We start from the raw sequence: 17,667 nt of genomic DNA on the forward strand, positions 1-17,667 counted from the left end.
CAAAAATTTTAGCCAGGCATGGTGCAGGTGCCTGTAATCCCAGCTGCTTGGGAGGCTGAGGCAGGAGAATTGCTTGAGCCTGGGAGGCAGAGGTTGGAGTGAGCCGAGATTATGCCATTGCACTCCAGCCTTGGCAACAGAGCAAGACTCTCAAAAAAAAAAAAAAAAAAATCCAGTTCCGTCTGGATTATAGTTCACAATAGTTTACCTTCTTCTAATCTTTTAGCATCTCATAAAAATGAAATGTAATGTATAACTGAAGTCTTTACCCTGAATTAACATAAATTCTTTAACAAAAATTCTTAAAATGAAGTTTGTTTTTTGGTTTGAGACAGGGTCTTACTCTGTCATCCAAGCTGGAGTGCAATGGTACAATCATAGCTCACTCCAGCCTCAACTTCCTGGGTTTAAGCAGTCCTCCCCGCTCAACCTCCCAAGGATCTGGGACTACAGGCTCACATTACCATGCCCAACTAATGTTGTTTATTTCTTGTAGAGACTTGGTTTTGCCATGTTGCCCAGTCTTGGAATTAAGTTTTGTAAAATGTAACTCTGGTATTGGTTAATAAAACTAGACAAATTTTTTATACCAATGATTTTCATGAAAGTAAAATATTAGTTTGAATACATTTTATTAAAACATCCTATTAAAGAACAAGGCCGGGCGCAGTGGCTCATGCCTATAATCCCAGCACTTTGGGAGGCCGAGGTGGGTGGATCACCTGAGGTCAGGAGTTTGAGACCAGCCTGGCCAACATGGCGAAACCCCACCTCTACTAAAAATACAAAACTTAGCTGGGCATGGTAGTGCACGCCTCACGTCCCAGCTACTCAGGAGGCTGAGGCAATAGAATCAGTTGGAAATGGGAGGTGGAGGTTGCAGTGAGTAGAGATCGTGCCACTGCATTCCAGCCTGGGCAACAGAGGGAGACTGTCTCAAAAATAAAACCGAAAAAACCAAAAAGACTGGGTGTGGTGGCTCATGCCTGTAATCCCAGCACTTTGGGATGTGGGCGGATCACTTGAGGTCAGGAGTTTGAGACCAGCCTGGCCAACATGGTGAAACTTTGTCTCTATTAAAATACGAAACTTAGCCAGACATGGTGGCGGGCACCTATAATCCCAGCTACTCAGGAGGCTGAGGCAGGAGAATCGCTTAAACCCTCTCAAAAAAAAAAAAAAAAAAAAGTCCTAATCCTAACTCAGAAATGAAATGGCTCTACTGGAATGAATGAGAAAGTCTGTAATCTTTGAGATTATATATATATGTGTGTGTGTGTGTGTATGTATATATATATATATACATGCACTGTCATTCAAATATTCACATTCTGAATGACTGTCAGAAAAATTCCATGGAAACTTCATCTATGAAGATTATACAGATTTAAACTGAATATCATCTACCTACAGCAAATCCTTTGAGCTAAAAGGAACCAGAACTTACCCCCTCTCCTAACAAGCAATATGTGGTCCTATTGCTTCTAAACTATTGCAACCAAAATTCCAGCAACCCAAACATTTGCTGTGTTCTCTAGGCATATATAAGTGTTTTATTTTGACCATTTCTAAGGATTTTGCTTTAAAGGTTTTACATGCAGCATTCAAGTATCTCTTACTGAAGACAGTCTAGTCTTTCAGAGATCATGTATCATCAAGGTCTGCAGAGTTTTCACTGTCATTTGCAACAAGAGCTTCTCTGTTCTCATAAGTCCAGAAGCCATTCAAATCAATTAGAATGGTGGTAACTGTGTCTCCTTGATTACTGCTGATTAAATCCTGAAGAGAGATTTTCAGAGGATCCTTTGGTTTTACCATGTCAAAGATTTCATCCTGCAAGAGACAAAAAAATACAATGAAATGTAATCCACTTAATTTCTGTTACACACGGTGTTGTGGGCTGTTTGCATCCACTGAAGTACAGAGGAATAAACTTGAGGGCTGCCCCTTGGGCTTATGTAAATTTTTTGTTCACTTTTTTTTTTTTTTTTTTTGAGACAGAGTCTGTCGCCCATGCTAGAGTGCAGTGGCACGATCTCAGCTCACTGCAACCTCCGCCTCCCAGGTTCAGGGGATTCTCCTGCCTCAGCTTCCCAAGTAGCGGAGACTACAGGCACGAGCCACCACAACTGGCTAATTTTTGTATTTTTAGTAGTGACGGGGTTTTACCATGTTAGCCAGGATGGTCTCAACCTCCTGACCTTGTGATCCGCCCGCCTCAGCCTCCTAAAGTGCTGGAATTACAGGCGTGAGCCACCACGCCCGGCCTGTTCTACTTTTATTCTTTTCCATTTAAGAGAGAGGCAATTTCCTTTTCTCTACCTACAATCACAAAATTTTATTGGGTAGCTCCTTAAGTATGTGATAATCATCCTTTGTTTTATAGATGAAGAAATCAAGGCTCAGCATCTAATCGAATCTAGCTACATAGGTAATTAGTGGCAGAACTATCTAATGCAGTGTGCTGGGACTGCATGTTAACTAATTTCTTACATATTTTTCTGTTGCCTTCTAACTGGTGGTCAAACAAGGTTTTGTCTATAGTTTTTTTTTTTTTTTTTTTTTTTTTTTCCTGAGATGGAGTGCCACTCTATTGCCCAGACTGGAGTGCAGTGGCGTGATCTTGGCTTGTCACAAACTTCACCTCCCAGGTTCAAGCCATTCTTCTGCCTCAGCCTCCTGAGTAGCTGGGATTACAGGCACGTACTACCACACCTGACTAACAAGGGTTTGGTTTAATTTTTTTAGCTAACAATTCAGCTTAATTTAACATTTAAGGGCTGGGTGCAGTGGCTCATGGCTATAATTCCAGCACTTTGGGAGGCCGAGGCAGGCAGATCACAAGGTCAGGAGTTCGAGACCAGCCTGACCAACGTGGTGAAACCCTGTTTAGTTTTCTACTAAAAACTAGCCGTATGTCGGGCGTGGTGACACGCGCCTGTAATCCCAGCTTCTCAGGAGGCTGAGGCAGGAGAATTGCTTAAACCTGGGAGGCAGAGGTTGCAGTGACCTCTGTCTGAAAAACAACAAAACAAAAACCAAAAAAAAAAATCATTTAAATATGTCAGAGATAGTGACAGCTTCATTTCCAGTATTGATGTCAACATTTTACTAGGATAGGGGAGAGGAGTTCTTTGTGGATATACATTAGTCATCCAGAAAGAAGCTAAATTGTGCTAAAACTTACTGGAACATATAGAAGAACTTCTATATTATGAAGTGTACAACATAGATGTTTACAAGTTATTAGTACATGTTTTGCAATCTTTTGTAGTAAAATTACTATAAAATTTGTAGTAATTTTACTACAAAATTAAGGAGACTGATGTCTCCTGTAATCTAGTATCAAAGTGAGCAGGCTCTTTGAGGTAGCATACTAAAAAAAAGTGCCTGAACCTAAGCAATTTCCAAGGTAAAAATTCAGTTTACAGTTGAATAGACTGCTATAGGATGTAGACTCTACTGACTCTCTTCCTTTTTTTTTTTGAGACAGAGTCTCCCTCTGTCTCCCAGGCTGGAGTGCAGTGGTGCCATCTCGGCTCACTGCAACCTCTGCCTCCTGGGTTCAAGCTATTCTTCTGCCTCAGCATCCCAAGTAGCTGGGATTACAGATACCCGCCACTAATTTCTGCATTTTTAGTAGAGACAGGGTTTCACCATGTTGACCAGGATGGTCTTGAACTCCTGACCCAAGATGATCCACCTGCCTCAGCTTCCGAAAGTGCTGGGATTACAGTCATGAGCCACACTGACTCTTAATTTTCAATGAAAATGAATGCTTCCAGTGAGAACATAATGACAGTACTAAAATTATAAACTATATAAATAGTCCAAATGTCTCAGTTTGCAACGATTTAAATATCATTTCAGAACATATAACAGCAAATACTTTATTCAATTTAGTACTTCATTAGTTGCTTTCATATAAAATTTTATGTAATACAAATGACTATCTCATAATTATCTGGTAATATGTAAATTAAAGGAAAAGATAACCTTGACATCTTGAAATGAAACAGGATCTTGTCCATGGATTTTCATTAGTTCCTGTATGGCCTGTATTTAGTAGAAATAGATCTGTAAGTAAAAAATGAAATACACAACATCCCCTCTCTTGTCCCACAACCCCTTTCTACTAATACTTCCTTTCTTATCAGACCACAAACCTCATCATTCTCTCTTGCCAATCTTCTTAGCTTTCTTGATTGTATTCCACATTAGTCAGCAAAACCTAAATTCTTGATTAGTGTACTGACCTTTCTAGACCTGTATCTTAACTATTGAGAACTTCAGGAAAAAAAAATAAGACTACAGATTGCTGCTTCCACATAGGAATGTTCTCCAACCTCAAATGTGCCCTCAACGTGGCCTCACAATTATTGTTTGACCTTTCACTTTCCATGAATGTTACATTCCTGCTTCACTATTCTCTTAAGATCCCCAATCTGTTGTTTCTGTTCCTACCCTACATTTTGCTTTCTAAGTAATACAAGAAATGGAGGTAGACCTCCCAAAACTCTTCCTTTTTATAAACAAAAAAAAATGACTGAAGAAAATGCTGTCATCCAGTGGGACTACAAAATACTTTAGGTGAGCATTATTCACTGGGAAATGTGAAGCTTAAAATTCTTGGTGAATAGTCAATTAACTAATGCCCACTCTGTATGTGTTACCACTAATAATCAGAGTATCCATAAAGGAATCTCTCTGGAGCAGTTAAGAATGTGAGTACATGCTCTGTTAATATAGTAATAGATTTGAATGGTATGATTTAGAGTGAATCATCCAGGCCCAGCTTTATCACTAGGATATTAATGTCCAAACGCTCTATAAACAGCCCAAGATTATAGGGCTCAGCACTGGACACTTAATACCTTATCCCATATAACCAAACTTAAATAAGCTTTGAAAAAATGCCTATATGAAATATTTTTCAAGTATTTTTTAAAACAATTTAATATCCTAAAAGTAGAAAATACTATAAAGAAATATTTATGAAAGCCAGGTGCGGTGGCTCACGCCTGTAATCTCAGCACTTTGGGAGACCGAGGCAGGTGGATCACAAGGTGAGGAGTTTGAGACCAGCCTGGCCAACATGGTGAAACCCCATCTCTTAAAAAAAAAAAAAGGAAAACAAAAGGAATCTTAATGAAAGAGAGGTTCAGTGTTTACTTTCTAAAACATACATTTATTTTCAGGTGTTAGCCACCATGGCTGGTGTGATTTTTAAATTTAATAAAAGCATTTACATAACAGATTTCAGAAGGAAATCAAATCTGTTTTTAGTTTCTATTTCTTTCCTATTAAAAAATTTAAATGAGCTAAATCAAAGCTGATTTGATTAGATGCAGAATAAAAAAATACGTAAATGTCAGGGGCTATACTACCATTGGAAATACAAATGTGTGATATATTCTATACTTACGAGTCTTGCTCTGCTGCCCAGGCTGGAGTACAGTGGCACGATTTTTGCTCACTGCAACCTCCACCTCCTGGGTTGAAGTGATTCTCCTGCCTCAGCCTCCTGAGTAGCTGGGATGACAGGCATGTGGTCCCAGTTATTAGAGAGACTGAGTGGGAAGACTGCCTAAGCCCAGGATTTGGAGGTTACAGTGAGCTACGATCGTGCAACTGCACTCCAGCCTGGGTGACAGAGCCAGACCCTAGCTCAAAAAAGGAAAAAAATTAAAATTCACAAGTTAGGTAAAATGGTTACTAAATAGTTAATTTAAACCAAATGATATATCTTAAGGGAACAATGACTCACTTATGCAAATGACTTACCCTAAAGAAATAATTAAGTGAAAAGACATTCAGATATCCTTTGTTCTCAATATCAAGCAATTTGAAAATATATTGTAGAGCTGCAGGTTCCTTTCTGTTTTCTAATGCAAGGACAAAGTCCAAGTAGGTCTTATAGTCCTATAGAACAGAAAATAATGTTCATTAGAGGCCTTAGTTGAAATTAAACTTTTCAGGTGAATATCTTAGGATTTGAAGCTATTTTACAATCAAAGGTGGCAAATTTAATTTTTTCCCCTAAGTTATGAAATGATAAATCCATTCATATACTTAATATTGGTTAGTAGGAATTCTAAATGTAAGCTGCACAGGACAGTTTTGAGGACTTTTTTTTTTTTTTTTTGAGACAGTCTTGCTCTGTCGCCCCGGCTGGAGTACAGTGGCACAATCTCGGCTCACTGAAACATCTGTCTCCTGGTTCAAGTGATTCTCCTGTCTCAGCCTCCCAAATAGCTGGGACTACAGGTGCACACCACCATGCCCAGCTAATTTTTATATTTTCAGTAGGGATAGGATTTTGCCATGTTGGTTAAGCTGGTCTCAAAACTCCTGACCTCAAGTGACTCACCTGCCCCAGCTTCCCAAAGTTCTGGGATTACAGGCATACACCACTGTGTCCAGCTCTAGTTCATTTTTTTTTTTTAACAAGAGATTTGCTGTGTTAAACTCTGGTAATTTTCTTTCATTATACTTGTTTTTGAGACAGGGTCTCATTTTATCAACCAGGCTGCAGTGCAGTGGTACAGTCATAGTTCACTGCAACCTTGATCTCCCAGGCTTAAGCAACTTCCCATGATAGCCTCCCAGGTAGCATGCCATCACACTTGGATAATTTTTTGAATTCTTTGTAGAGATGAGGTCTTCCCATATTACCCATGCTAGTCTCAAACTTCTGGACTCAAGCAATCATCTGGCCTCACCCTCCCAAAGTGCTGGGATTAGAAGGATAAGCCACTGCATCCTGCTTCATTACACTTTTGAAACAGTAAGACAGTGACTAAGCTATAATTTTTTATCTTCTTTTTGGTGCAGTTATTTTGAAAAACAAAGTTTTTATCTGGAATGAACAGAATAGTATACTTAAATTGCTATTCTGAAATAGTTTAAAATTTTTAATTCAGATGATTTCCAGTAAGAAGCTGTCTTGAGATTGCCAGACATTCTACAGTAAGCTGACACTATTCTCATCCATTAAAAGGCAAAATGTAAAGGCCAGAAAGACATGAAGAGAACAGAAAGCCTTCCCTATAAAAACAGGATACTCGGCCAGGCGCGGTAATCCCAGCACTTTAGGAGACTGAGGCGGGTAGATCACGACATCAAGAGTTTAAGACCAGCCTATGGTGAAACCCCGTCTCTACTAAAAATACAGAAATTAGCCAGGTGTGGTGGTGTGCGCCTATAATCCCAGCTGCTCCAGAGGCTGAGGCAGAGAATTGCTTGAACCCGGGAGCTGGAAGATCACGCCACTGCACTCCAGTCTGGGCAACAGAGACTCTGTCTCAAAAACAAAAAACAAAAAAACAATCAGGATACTCATAGATTTTTTTTAAATGGTAAAAAGTAGTAAAGTAATTGGGAGATTCTCACTTAGATAAAAATTTTATATTTTTGGAAAGTTCATTTTTGTATTAATTGCACTAAAAAGTTAAAGAATGCAGATTGTGATCTGACTTCATCCATAGTTGCAGCCTCTGATTTTTTTTGTTCACCAGGAACTATTATATTAATACTACAAACTCCTCACTGTCTACCGTTTATAGCTGTGGGAGTTACAAAGTAGACTTTCTGTGCCTTTTCCCCTCTTTTGCTGTTAATAATGGTGTTATTTAGCAAATTGTTATTGAAGCTATACGATAAAATGTAAAACCCCATTCTCATGACAGTATTTCTATTAAGCATAATTGGTTTGTGAAATGTGTCAGATTCTTAACCCATGTTTTTAACAGCAAAAAATGGTGATTTTAAAATGCTGTTTAGAATTTTCCTTCTCCAGTATTTTACTTTGTCATAATAAAAGGACAAGTGCATGTTAGTTATCTTTAGCTGCTCATATAGCCACTTCTAGAGACTAATAACACCTGATTCTCAGATTTAAATCATGACATATGTGTTACTGTATTTGACCTGGTAATTTAATGACAGAACTATCTACATGAAAATAGCCAGTATAATTTACTAATGTTTCAGCTTTTTTTTTTTTTTTTGAGACAGAGTCTTCCTCTGTCGCCCAGGCTGGAGTGCAGCCGCCTCATCCTAGCTCACTGCAGCCTCAAACTTCTGGGGTCAAGCAATCCTCCTGCCTCAGCCTCCCGAGTAGCTATACTCTAGGCACATACCACCCATGCCCAACTAATCTTTTTATTTTTTTATAGCGACAGGGTCTCGAGATACTGCTCAGGCTTGTCTTGAACTACTGGCCTTAAGTGGTTCTCTGGCCTTGGCCTCCCAAAGTGCTGGGATTACAGGCATAAACCACCAAGACTGGCCTCAGCTTTTTTTTTTTTTTTTAAAACTAGTATACACTAATGTACAATAGGTGCACTGATAGTGAAATGAACAAAATATTAATCTTTGCTATTTGCCCTGAGGCCATAATGCAGCTGTTTTTAGGTGAATTTACCTTAAGACCAAAGGCTCTGAATCTTAAGTAATTTGATCCGTTTACACGTTTTCAAGACACTGTTACACACCGATATAAATAATGCTGGGCTGCACTTGGTAGCTCATGCCTGTAATCCCAGCACTTTGGGAGGCCAAGGCAGGTGGATCACCTGAGGTCAGGAATTTGAGACTATCCTGGCCAAACATGGTGAAAAAATATGAAATTATTTTTGTATTTTTTCTAATACAAAAATACAAAATTAGCTGGACTCTATTAAAAATACAAAAATTGGCTGGACAGGTGGTGTGCACCTGTAATCCCAGCTACTTGGGAGGCTGAGGCAGAAGAATTGCTTGAACCTGGGAGGTGGAGGTTGTGGTGAGCTGAGATCATGCCACTGCACTCTCCGTCTCAAAAAAATAAAATAAAATTTTATCATATCAAGAAAAGGGTCTGTGGAAACTGGGGGAGCCTAAACTTTTAAAACGTAGCAGCAGATTTAAACTACTACCATTTCTCCATCATAAGTGAGACACTCCTGGAAAACACGGTCTAAGAAGACATTGGTCATGGTAGCTGTTCCATAACGTGAGAGTTCTTCTTTACTGAGCATGCCATTGTGATCTTTATCAAGATTCAAGTACTGGCCTTGGGAAGAAAGATAATAAAGACACTTATGACTACAATAAAGTTTTAATCAGAAGAATGGACTAACAAAAAGTTATTTTTATTGGTTACTATTTTGATTTTCAAACTATTCATGTTATGGTTAGGGTAGTGGCCTATGTGTAATACTATCAGCTACCCTTGCAATCTTGATCAGAACAACCCTTGAGCTAGAAACAGAGAAAACCTATCATGAAGTCCATAGTTTCTGGGCTGTTTCACTTACATCATTATTTGTTTTCAGTTTGCAGTCTTTTTAAACATTCTTAGGTTTCTAAATTTAATGGAGGTAGAGGCCAACAAAAAGCACTGAAATGCTGAAAGCAGAGATAAGAATGCCAAAATGAGTCAAACCCCCCAACAAGCTAATGTAGAATACCTCCATCTGTAGACCCTGGGAACAACATTTTATCAACAAAGCATGATGATAGCTAATGTTCATAATGATGTTCCTGAGAAACAAGGATCAAATTACATTCTGTTCTATTGAAAAGAAAATGTAACTTAAAAAGGGTTCTGCTGGGTGCAGTGGCTCCCAACACTTTGGGAGGTCAGGACAGGTGGACTGCTTGAGCCCAGGAGTTTGAGACCAGCCTGGGCAATACGGTGAGATCCTATATCTACAAAAAATAAAAAAATTAGGTAGGCATGGAGCCTGTAGTCCCAGTACTGGGGTCAGTGGGGATTGAGCCCCGGAGGTTAAGGCTGCACTGAGCTGTGATCATGCCACTGCACTCCTGCCAGAGCAACATAGCGAGACCCTGTCTTCAAAAGGAAAAGGTCGGGGGGAGTCCAAAAAGTTAAAACATTGGTATTTAAACAAGTAAATTTTGGTAATGCAGAATACTAGAGCTTAATAAGGTAATTAAGTAGTTTGATCTTAAGGTATATCTTCCTAAGTATAAAACTGTCCTCTGAACACCAATTACCTGAAGAATGGATAATTCAAATTTTAGCATTATGATAGGAACATACCATAAACTCTTAGGGCAGAAGGAGCAGAAAACCAATTTGTTTCTTGACTCTCCTTGGACAGTTCCTCATCCCTTAGCTAATGGAACACAAAGACATAATTAGAAGATAGCAACTGTCAAGTGATACAATTAAGTAGTTTAAAAACATTTACCTCTAATAAGTCATCTAGGAAGCTGCATGCTAAAATATCTTGAATTTTTATCTTTCCTTTAAGAATATAAAGAAACACAATTAATTTCAAGAAAAGAGCAACTTAATTAAAAAAAATTTTTTTAACAAGAGCAAATCACACAATTGATATTTTAAAGCTTCTAGCTCTTATGCTCCAAAGTCCTTATTACATATTGCTATGAAAAAGGAAATCTCAGGCGGGTGCAGTAGCTCATGCCTGTAATCCCAGCACTTTGAGAGGCTGATGGGGGTGGATCACCTGAGGTCAAGAGTTTGAGACCAGCCTGGCCAACATGGTGAAACCCTGTCTCTACTAAAAATACAAAAAAATTAGCAGGGTGTGGTGAACTAGTGCCTGTAATCCCAGCTACTAGGGAGGCTGAGGCAGGAAAACTGCTTGAACCCAGGAGGTGGAGGTAGTAGTGAGCCAAGATCAAGCCATTGCACTCCAGCCTGGGCAACAAGAGCAAAACTCTATCCCCCTGCCAACAAAAAAAAAAAGGAAATCTATAGGCAACATTTAATAACATCTCTACTTATATACCCCAACTATATAAATCTAGGTAGTAAATTCTAAAATTATACTTATGTCAGATTTTCAAAAAAGTTTGTGCTTATAGATATAGTACTGCTGGTACACAAACAGGGAGACTGTCTCCATTTTTTTTTTTTTTTTTTTTTGGCAGGTTCTGGACTGGAAAGCAATACACAGGTGTGGTTAAGAACAGACAGATGAGAGTTTGTTTTCTTCTTTTTTGTACAGAAGAGGTCTTGCTATCTCGCCAGCACTGGTCTTGAACTCCTAGGCTCAAGTGATTTCTCACCTCGGCCTCCCAAATCGCTGGGATTACAGGTGTGAGCCACCACACCCAGCCCAGATGGGAGTTTGAATGCCACTTTTAAGTATATAATCTAGCTAAGTCTCAGTTGCCTTTCACATAAAATGTGGACAATAATGTAACTTCTTTTATGAGAGGAAAGAATCCATGTAAAATGCTTAGCACATTATATAATTAACAATCAAAACAACTGATATTATTTTGTAAAATTTGAAAGAGAAAAGATGTAAATGTATCTATAGTAGAGGAGTTCAAAAAACACTGTCAGCTACCATATGCTGTGATTGCACTCATAACTGGATTTTCTTTTTTTTTTTGGAGACAAGGTCTGGCTCTGTTGCCCAGACTGGAGTGCAGTGACATGATCTTGGCTCACTGCAATCTCTGCTTCTTGGGCTCAAGTGATCCATCTCCGCAGCTTCCCAAGTAGCTGGGACAACAGTCTCACACCACTACGCCTGGCTAATTTTTGTATTTTTTTTGTAAACACAAAGTTTGCCATGTTCCCCCAGGCTGATCTTGAACTCCTGAGCTCAAGTGATCTACCCAACTCAGTCTCCGAAAGTGCTGAGGTTACAGGCATGAACCACTGTGCCAGGCCCACAGCTGGATTTTCAAGGACAGAAGGACAATCAGGCACTTTGATGTGGACCTCCTCTGTCCTTTCCTCTGCTCGTTACATATATTTCAGTCTGGGCAGGTTTGAACAGTAATAAAACATACTGTTAATGAAGCCATATTTACCAATCTGATCCCCACAGAGAATGAGAAAAATATGCATTACTGGCTGACTAACTCTCCTATTTCCAAACATGTATTTTTCATCCAAAACAGAACAATTCTGCAGTATGTCACATAGCAGAGAGAGAGCAAATTATATCAGAATATCTGGCTTCCTAGAACTGGAAGGAGGCATTACTTTTTAAAAAATTTTTTTTTATAAGATGGGGTTTCACTATGTTGGTCAGGCTGGTCTTGAACTCCTGACCTCAGGTGATCTGCTCGCCTTGGCCTCCAGAGTGCTTGGATTACAGGCGTGAGCCACCACGCCGGGCCCTGGAAGGAGGCATTAATGACTGATTATCCAGTTCAAACTTCTTCACTGTTAGGTGACATCCCCCCATCTGTCACAGCAGGTTATATCAGTGCAAGTAAATCATAAAAGATCTTCAGATAAACGTAACCTAAGTACTGCTACTGTTTTGTTGTACCTTTTTATCCCCTTGAAATTCACCAAATTTTCAATGGCAGTGACATGTTAGGAAAATAAATGATACTTTTCAAGACTTTTCTCTAGTTATTGAGACTTAGATACAATAATAACCTCATAATATCTAAGTTAGGTAAGATTTTCTTTTACCTGTTCTTAGAGGATCTAAAAAGAAGAAGAACTTCCTAACTGCTGTACAAACATAAAAGGAGTAGAAAGATTTTTCCAGACCATCTAACTGTGGCAATGTAGGGATAAGTTCCAGTATGTAGTTTTCTAAATCCTGAAAATAAAACAAAGGGTTAAATGTCCAATCTTGATGCTTCATTAGATAGCAGAATATAATTTCATTAAAAATTATTCAGCATAGATAAACTCGTGACTATTTTAGTGGTAAAAGTATACTAAATTTTGTTTTTACTAATTTAAGTTTTAACATTTTTGAAAAGTAATAAATTCTACATCGTTCCAAATTCAAAAGGAACAAAGATAGTCATTAAAAAGCCTCTCACCACCAGGCGCGGTGGCTCACGCCTATAATCCCAGCACTCTGGGAGGCTGAGGCAGGCAGATGACAAGGTCAGGAGTTGGAAACCAGCCTGGTTAACATGGTGAAACCCCATCTCTACTAAAATACAAAAAAAAAAAAATTAGCCGGGCACGGTGGTACACACCTGTAGTCCCAGCTACTCAGGAGGCTAAGGCAGGAGAATTGCCTGAACCTGGGAGATGGATGTTGCAGTGAGCTGAGATCATGCCACCACACTCCAGCCTAGGAAACAGGGTAAGACTCTATCTCCCAAAAAAAAAAAAAAGGCCTCTCACCTATTTCTTCTCCCCAGAGGTAACTTTATTATCACCTCTTGATGTAGCTTCTAAAAGGTAACAGATGCAAATATGAATGAACATATTTATATTTGTATTCCCCCCTCCTTTTTTTGAGACAGAGTCTGGCTCTGTCGCCAGGCTGGAGTGCCATGGCATGATCCCAGCTCACTGCAACCTCTGCCTCCCAGGTTCAAGGGATTCTCCTGTCTCAGCCTCCCAAGTAGCTGGGACTACAGGCGTGCACCACCACGCCCAGCTAAGTTTTGTATTTTTAGTAGAGATGGGGATTCGCCATTTGGCCAGGATGGTCTTGATCTCTTGACCTTGTGATCCACCCACTTCAGCCTCCAAAGTGCTGAGATTACAGGCATGAGCCACTGCACCTGGCCTTTCTCTCTTTTTACACACAGGGTATATCAGCATACTATGAAAAGTGCTTTATACTCCCACCAGCAATGTGAAGGCTATTTCTACAGTTCCCAAATTCTGCATACAGGTATCCCAGGAGCACCACAGTCTCCCAGGAGCACCACAGTCAATGTACAGGGGTGCATCAGGGTATTTTAAAATTTTGAGTGAAACACAGTGACATTTGTCAGATACTGCATTACAGATATTGCTTAAGCTAGAACTATGTGCTCAAGGTAGTTCACATTTTCAACACTAGATCTCAATATATTCCTTTTTTGGGGGGCAGGGTCTCACTCTGTCATACAGGCTGCTAGAATGCAGTAGCATGGTCTTGGCTCACTGCAACCTCTACCTCCCAGGCTCAAGTGATTCTCCCACCTTAGCCTCCTGAGTAGCTGGGACCAAAGACATGCCCAGTTAATTTTTTTATGTTTTTGGTAGAGATGGAATTTTACCATGTTGCCCAGGCTGGTCTTGAACTCTTGAACTCAAGCATCTGCCCACCTTGGCCTCTCAGTGTTGGAATTACAAGCGTGAGCCAATGTGCCTGGCTATTATTTATTTATTTCCTTTTTTTTTTCTCTTTTTTAAGATGGGGTTTCACCATGTTGGTCAGGCTGGTCTTGAACTCCCAACCTCAGGTGATCCGCCCGCCAGAGCGCTGGGATTACAGGTGTGAGCCACTGTGCCCGGCCCATTATTCATTAAAAAAAATTTTTTTTTAAATCATCCAACCCAAACTGTCATGAATATATTCCTTTTAATGACATAAATCTTTGCAAAGCTAGGTTTTGATGATTCCTGTGGTAAAGTACCACGCAAAAATTAGTGAACAGGAAATGAGGATGACACGTGTCCAGTTGAATTCCCAAGTTTAAGTAGTTGTATACATCCCATTAGTAACTGTACTTAAGAATGAAATAAAAATACCTTCTTTCAATTTAAGTGTATTATTTTTTCAAATGGCTAATAAGCTTAATGAATACTCATTAAATTGTTTGAATTAACTGGTTAATAAGTGAAACTGTTAGGGATTTCTTTTGGCTCAGATGCACTGTGAAAAAATTACTGAAATGCTAAAGGTATCAATTCAAACTTTTTGATCTTTGCTAATTTGATAGGTGAAAAATGGCATCTTAGTGTAGATTTATCTGGCATTTCTCTTATGTGAAGTTAAAGTTGTTTCTTGTGATTAAGAAGCATTTGAATTTTACTTTTATATATTATCTATACCTTTGCCCTGTTTTCTACTGGGTCAGTGGCTTCCTTCTTGATTTCTGGGAGCTTTTTATATACTAGGGTAATTGGTCATTTGTGATGGTTTCAGATATTTCCCCCAGTTTGTTGTTTTCTTTTTACTTTATCATGGGCTTTGCCCTATAGATTTTTTAAAATTTAGCGGAATTTACTGTTTTTTTAGACTTCTGGGTTTTGTCCTACTTAGAAAGCTTTTAAGGATTATATATTTAAAAGCCTCCCATGCTTGCTTTCCTTTTTCTTTTTTTTTTTTTGAGATGGAGTCTCACTGTGTCACCCAGGCTGGAGTGCATGGTGCAATCTCAGCTCACTGAAACCTCCACTTCTTGGGTTCAAGAGAGTCTCATGCCTCAGCCTGAGTAGCTGGGATTACAGGCACACACCACTATGACTGGCTAATTTTTGTAGTTTTAGTAGAGACGGGGTTTCGCCATGTTGGCCAGGCTGGTCTCGAACGCCTAACCTCAAATGATGCGCCTGCCTTGGCCTCCCAAAGTGCTGGAATTACAGGCGTGAGCCACTGCGCCCTCCCATGGTTTCTTGTATTTATTTTAACAATTTTATTTATTTTTGCTTTAACCATTTCATATATCCTATTTCTGGTAGATCTGAGATACTTTTAAGTTTAGAGGACAACTGGCCTCTCAAACTTGAAGTGTCCAAAGTGGGCTCTTTTGTCATCTCCAACCTTGGTCCTTGCCTGCTTCTCCCCTATTCCAACAGTTCATCAGAATAAAAATGTAAGACTCGTCTTTGGCTCCTCTAGCAGCAATTTGTTTTTTTTCTGGGGAGAAGGGGAGTCCAAAATACATACCGAATTATATCTGTTTCTTGCTTTCTCTACATCTACCAATCACTCTGATCAGGAGCCCTATCATCTCCACTTGGACTGTTGCAGTAGCTGCCTAAATATTCTGCTTCTACTCTAGTTTACTTTTTTTTTTTATGACGGATCCTCGCTGTGTCACCCAGGCTGGAGTGCAGTGGCTCGATCTTGGCTCACTGCAACCTCCATCTCCTGAGTTCAAGCAATTCTCCTGCCTCGGCCTCTGAGTAGCTGGGATTACAGGTGCCCACCACCATGCCCAGCTAATTTTTGTTTTAGTAGAGATGGGGTTTCACCATGTTGGTGAGGCTCGTTTTGAACTCCTGACCTCAAGTGATCCACCCGCCTCGGCCTCTCAAAGTTACTGGGATTACACGCATAAGCCACCGTGTCTGGCTTCTCTTATATTTTCTTTAAAAAAGGGGGGAAAATTCTTGGCCCTTTAAAGAATAGTGACAGTGACAGCATTCATGAATAATCAAAAGTTTTTCAATTATTTTTAAATGTTAAAATGCTATGTTCTTTTTATTTTCCCCTTTAAAGGTCTCTTTTTTAAAGGTTGAAGAAAAAGAATCTAAAAAGGAATTTGGATAGTCAATATACATTAGTAGGAAAAAAAAAAAAAAAAAAGAAAATCCCAAAACAGAAACATCCTTTGTCTCAACAAAAACCATATGGAATCGACAACACCAAGGTCTGTGGGGAAAAAAAAAAAAACACCTGTTCCCTTTGCTCTGTTAGAAGCTGGAGGGTGCGAGGCCCCTGTCTAGTAGTACATCGAATTCTAGCTGTTTTCCTCCGTATAGTCAGCGCAGAGTATACTGTGTCTCTATGTGAATATGGACAGTTAGCATTTACCAACATCTACCTGTCCGCTTTCTTGTTTAAAAAAAGAAAATAAACTTTAAACAAATGGGGTTATAGAACCACCTCCGCCTCCTGGGTTCAAGCGATTCTCCTGCTTTGGACCATTTTGTATTTGTTATTTATTTATTTTTTTAAGAGATGAGGTTTCACCATGTTGGCCAGGATGGTCTTGATCTCCTGACCTTGTGATCCGCCCGCCTCAGCCTCCCAAAGTGCTGGGATTACAGACGTGAGCCACCACACCTGGACCATTTTGTATTTTTAGTAGAGACAGGGTTTCTCCATGTTGGTCCAGCTAGTCTTGAACTCCTGACCTCAGGTGATCTGCTCATCTCAGCCTCCCAAAGTGCTGAGATTACTGGTGTGAGCTACCACGCCCAGCATAAATTCTCTCTTAATGATGACTTGAGCCCTGCCACTCCATGGGAGAATCAGTAGAACCTGCAGGATCTTATTTGGAATCGACATTCTCTATCGTAATTTTGTTGTTTATTTTTAAATCTGTTTTTTGTTTCATTGGAAAGATGATGTTCAATTTTAAAAGTTCAAAGTGTACAAGTTGCTTTGTTACGGTAAAACTAAAATGTACACACACACACACACACACACACACACACACACGCACGCATGGAGAAATAAAGTATTATAAGAATGGCCTGAGGCTGGGCGCAGTGGGTCATGCCTGTAATCCCAGCACTTTGAGGCCAAGGCAGGTGGATCACCTGAGGTTGAAAGTTTGAGACCAGCCTGACCAACATGGAGAAACCCCGTTTCTACTAAAAATACAAAATGAGCTGGATATGGTGGCACATGCCTGTAATCCCAGCTACTTGGGAGGCTGAGGCAGGAGAATTACCCGAACTCAGGAGGTGGAGGTTGTGGTGAGCTGAGATCGTGCCATTGAACTCCAGCCTGGGCAACAAGATTGAAAGTCTATCTCTAACAACAAACAAACAAAGAGAAAAAGAATAGCCTGTAATCTCAACACCTAGTGATAACACTGTTTACATTTTTGTGTCTATATGAGTTAATATAATGTCTATAAGGTTAATACTTACAGATTCCCGAAGGTACCCCTGCCCAGCGACATCGTATAAACTGAGTCCTATTCTTGTCTGATGAAGCCAAACTGACAATAAATAAGAAAATGAAATGTGATTCTTAAGATCTATCCTTCAGATATGAAAAAGGAGATAAAAAGCTAGATTTG

General features: G+C 39.6%; 1 protein-coding gene across 3 annotated transcripts in view; it reads right to left on the bottom strand.

Moving 5' to 3' along the window:
• Positions 1-185: 185 nt before the first annotated feature.
• The window catches only part of PPP2R3C (protein phosphatase 2 regulatory subunit B''gamma), a 39,857-nt gene continuing 22,375 nt past the window's right edge, over positions 186-17,667 (bottom strand). For 2 of the 3 annotated variants that reach the window (XM_012468914.3, XM_012468929.3), the window contains exons 6-13: positions 17,516-17,586; positions 12,419-12,551; positions 10,200-10,255; positions 10,049-10,124; positions 8,919-9,055; positions 5,785-5,922; positions 3,997-4,056; positions 186-1,833 (exon numbers count right to left, since the gene is read on the bottom strand). In XM_012468914.3, the coding sequence (XP_012324337.2) occupies positions 1,645-1,833; positions 3,997-4,056; positions 5,785-5,922; positions 8,919-9,055; positions 10,049-10,124; positions 10,200-10,255; positions 12,419-12,551; positions 17,516-17,586 (860 nt within the window). In that variant the 3' untranslated portion in view covers positions 186-1,644. The remainder of the gene's footprint in view (positions 1,834-3,996; positions 4,057-5,784; positions 5,923-8,918; positions 9,056-10,048; positions 10,125-10,199; positions 10,256-12,418; positions 12,552-17,515; positions 17,587-17,667) is intronic. The other variant, XM_012468921.3, reaches the window with a different exon arrangement.

The sequence above is a fragment of the Aotus nancymaae genome, unplaced genomic scaffold (assembly GCF_030222135.1).
Source record: "Aotus nancymaae isolate 86718 unplaced genomic scaffold, 86718_ANA_hifiasm-v0.15.2.pri h1tg000062l, whole genome shotgun sequence".
In the NCBI taxonomy this organism is placed as follows: Eukaryota; Metazoa; Chordata; class Mammalia; order Primates; family Aotidae; genus Aotus; species Aotus nancymaae.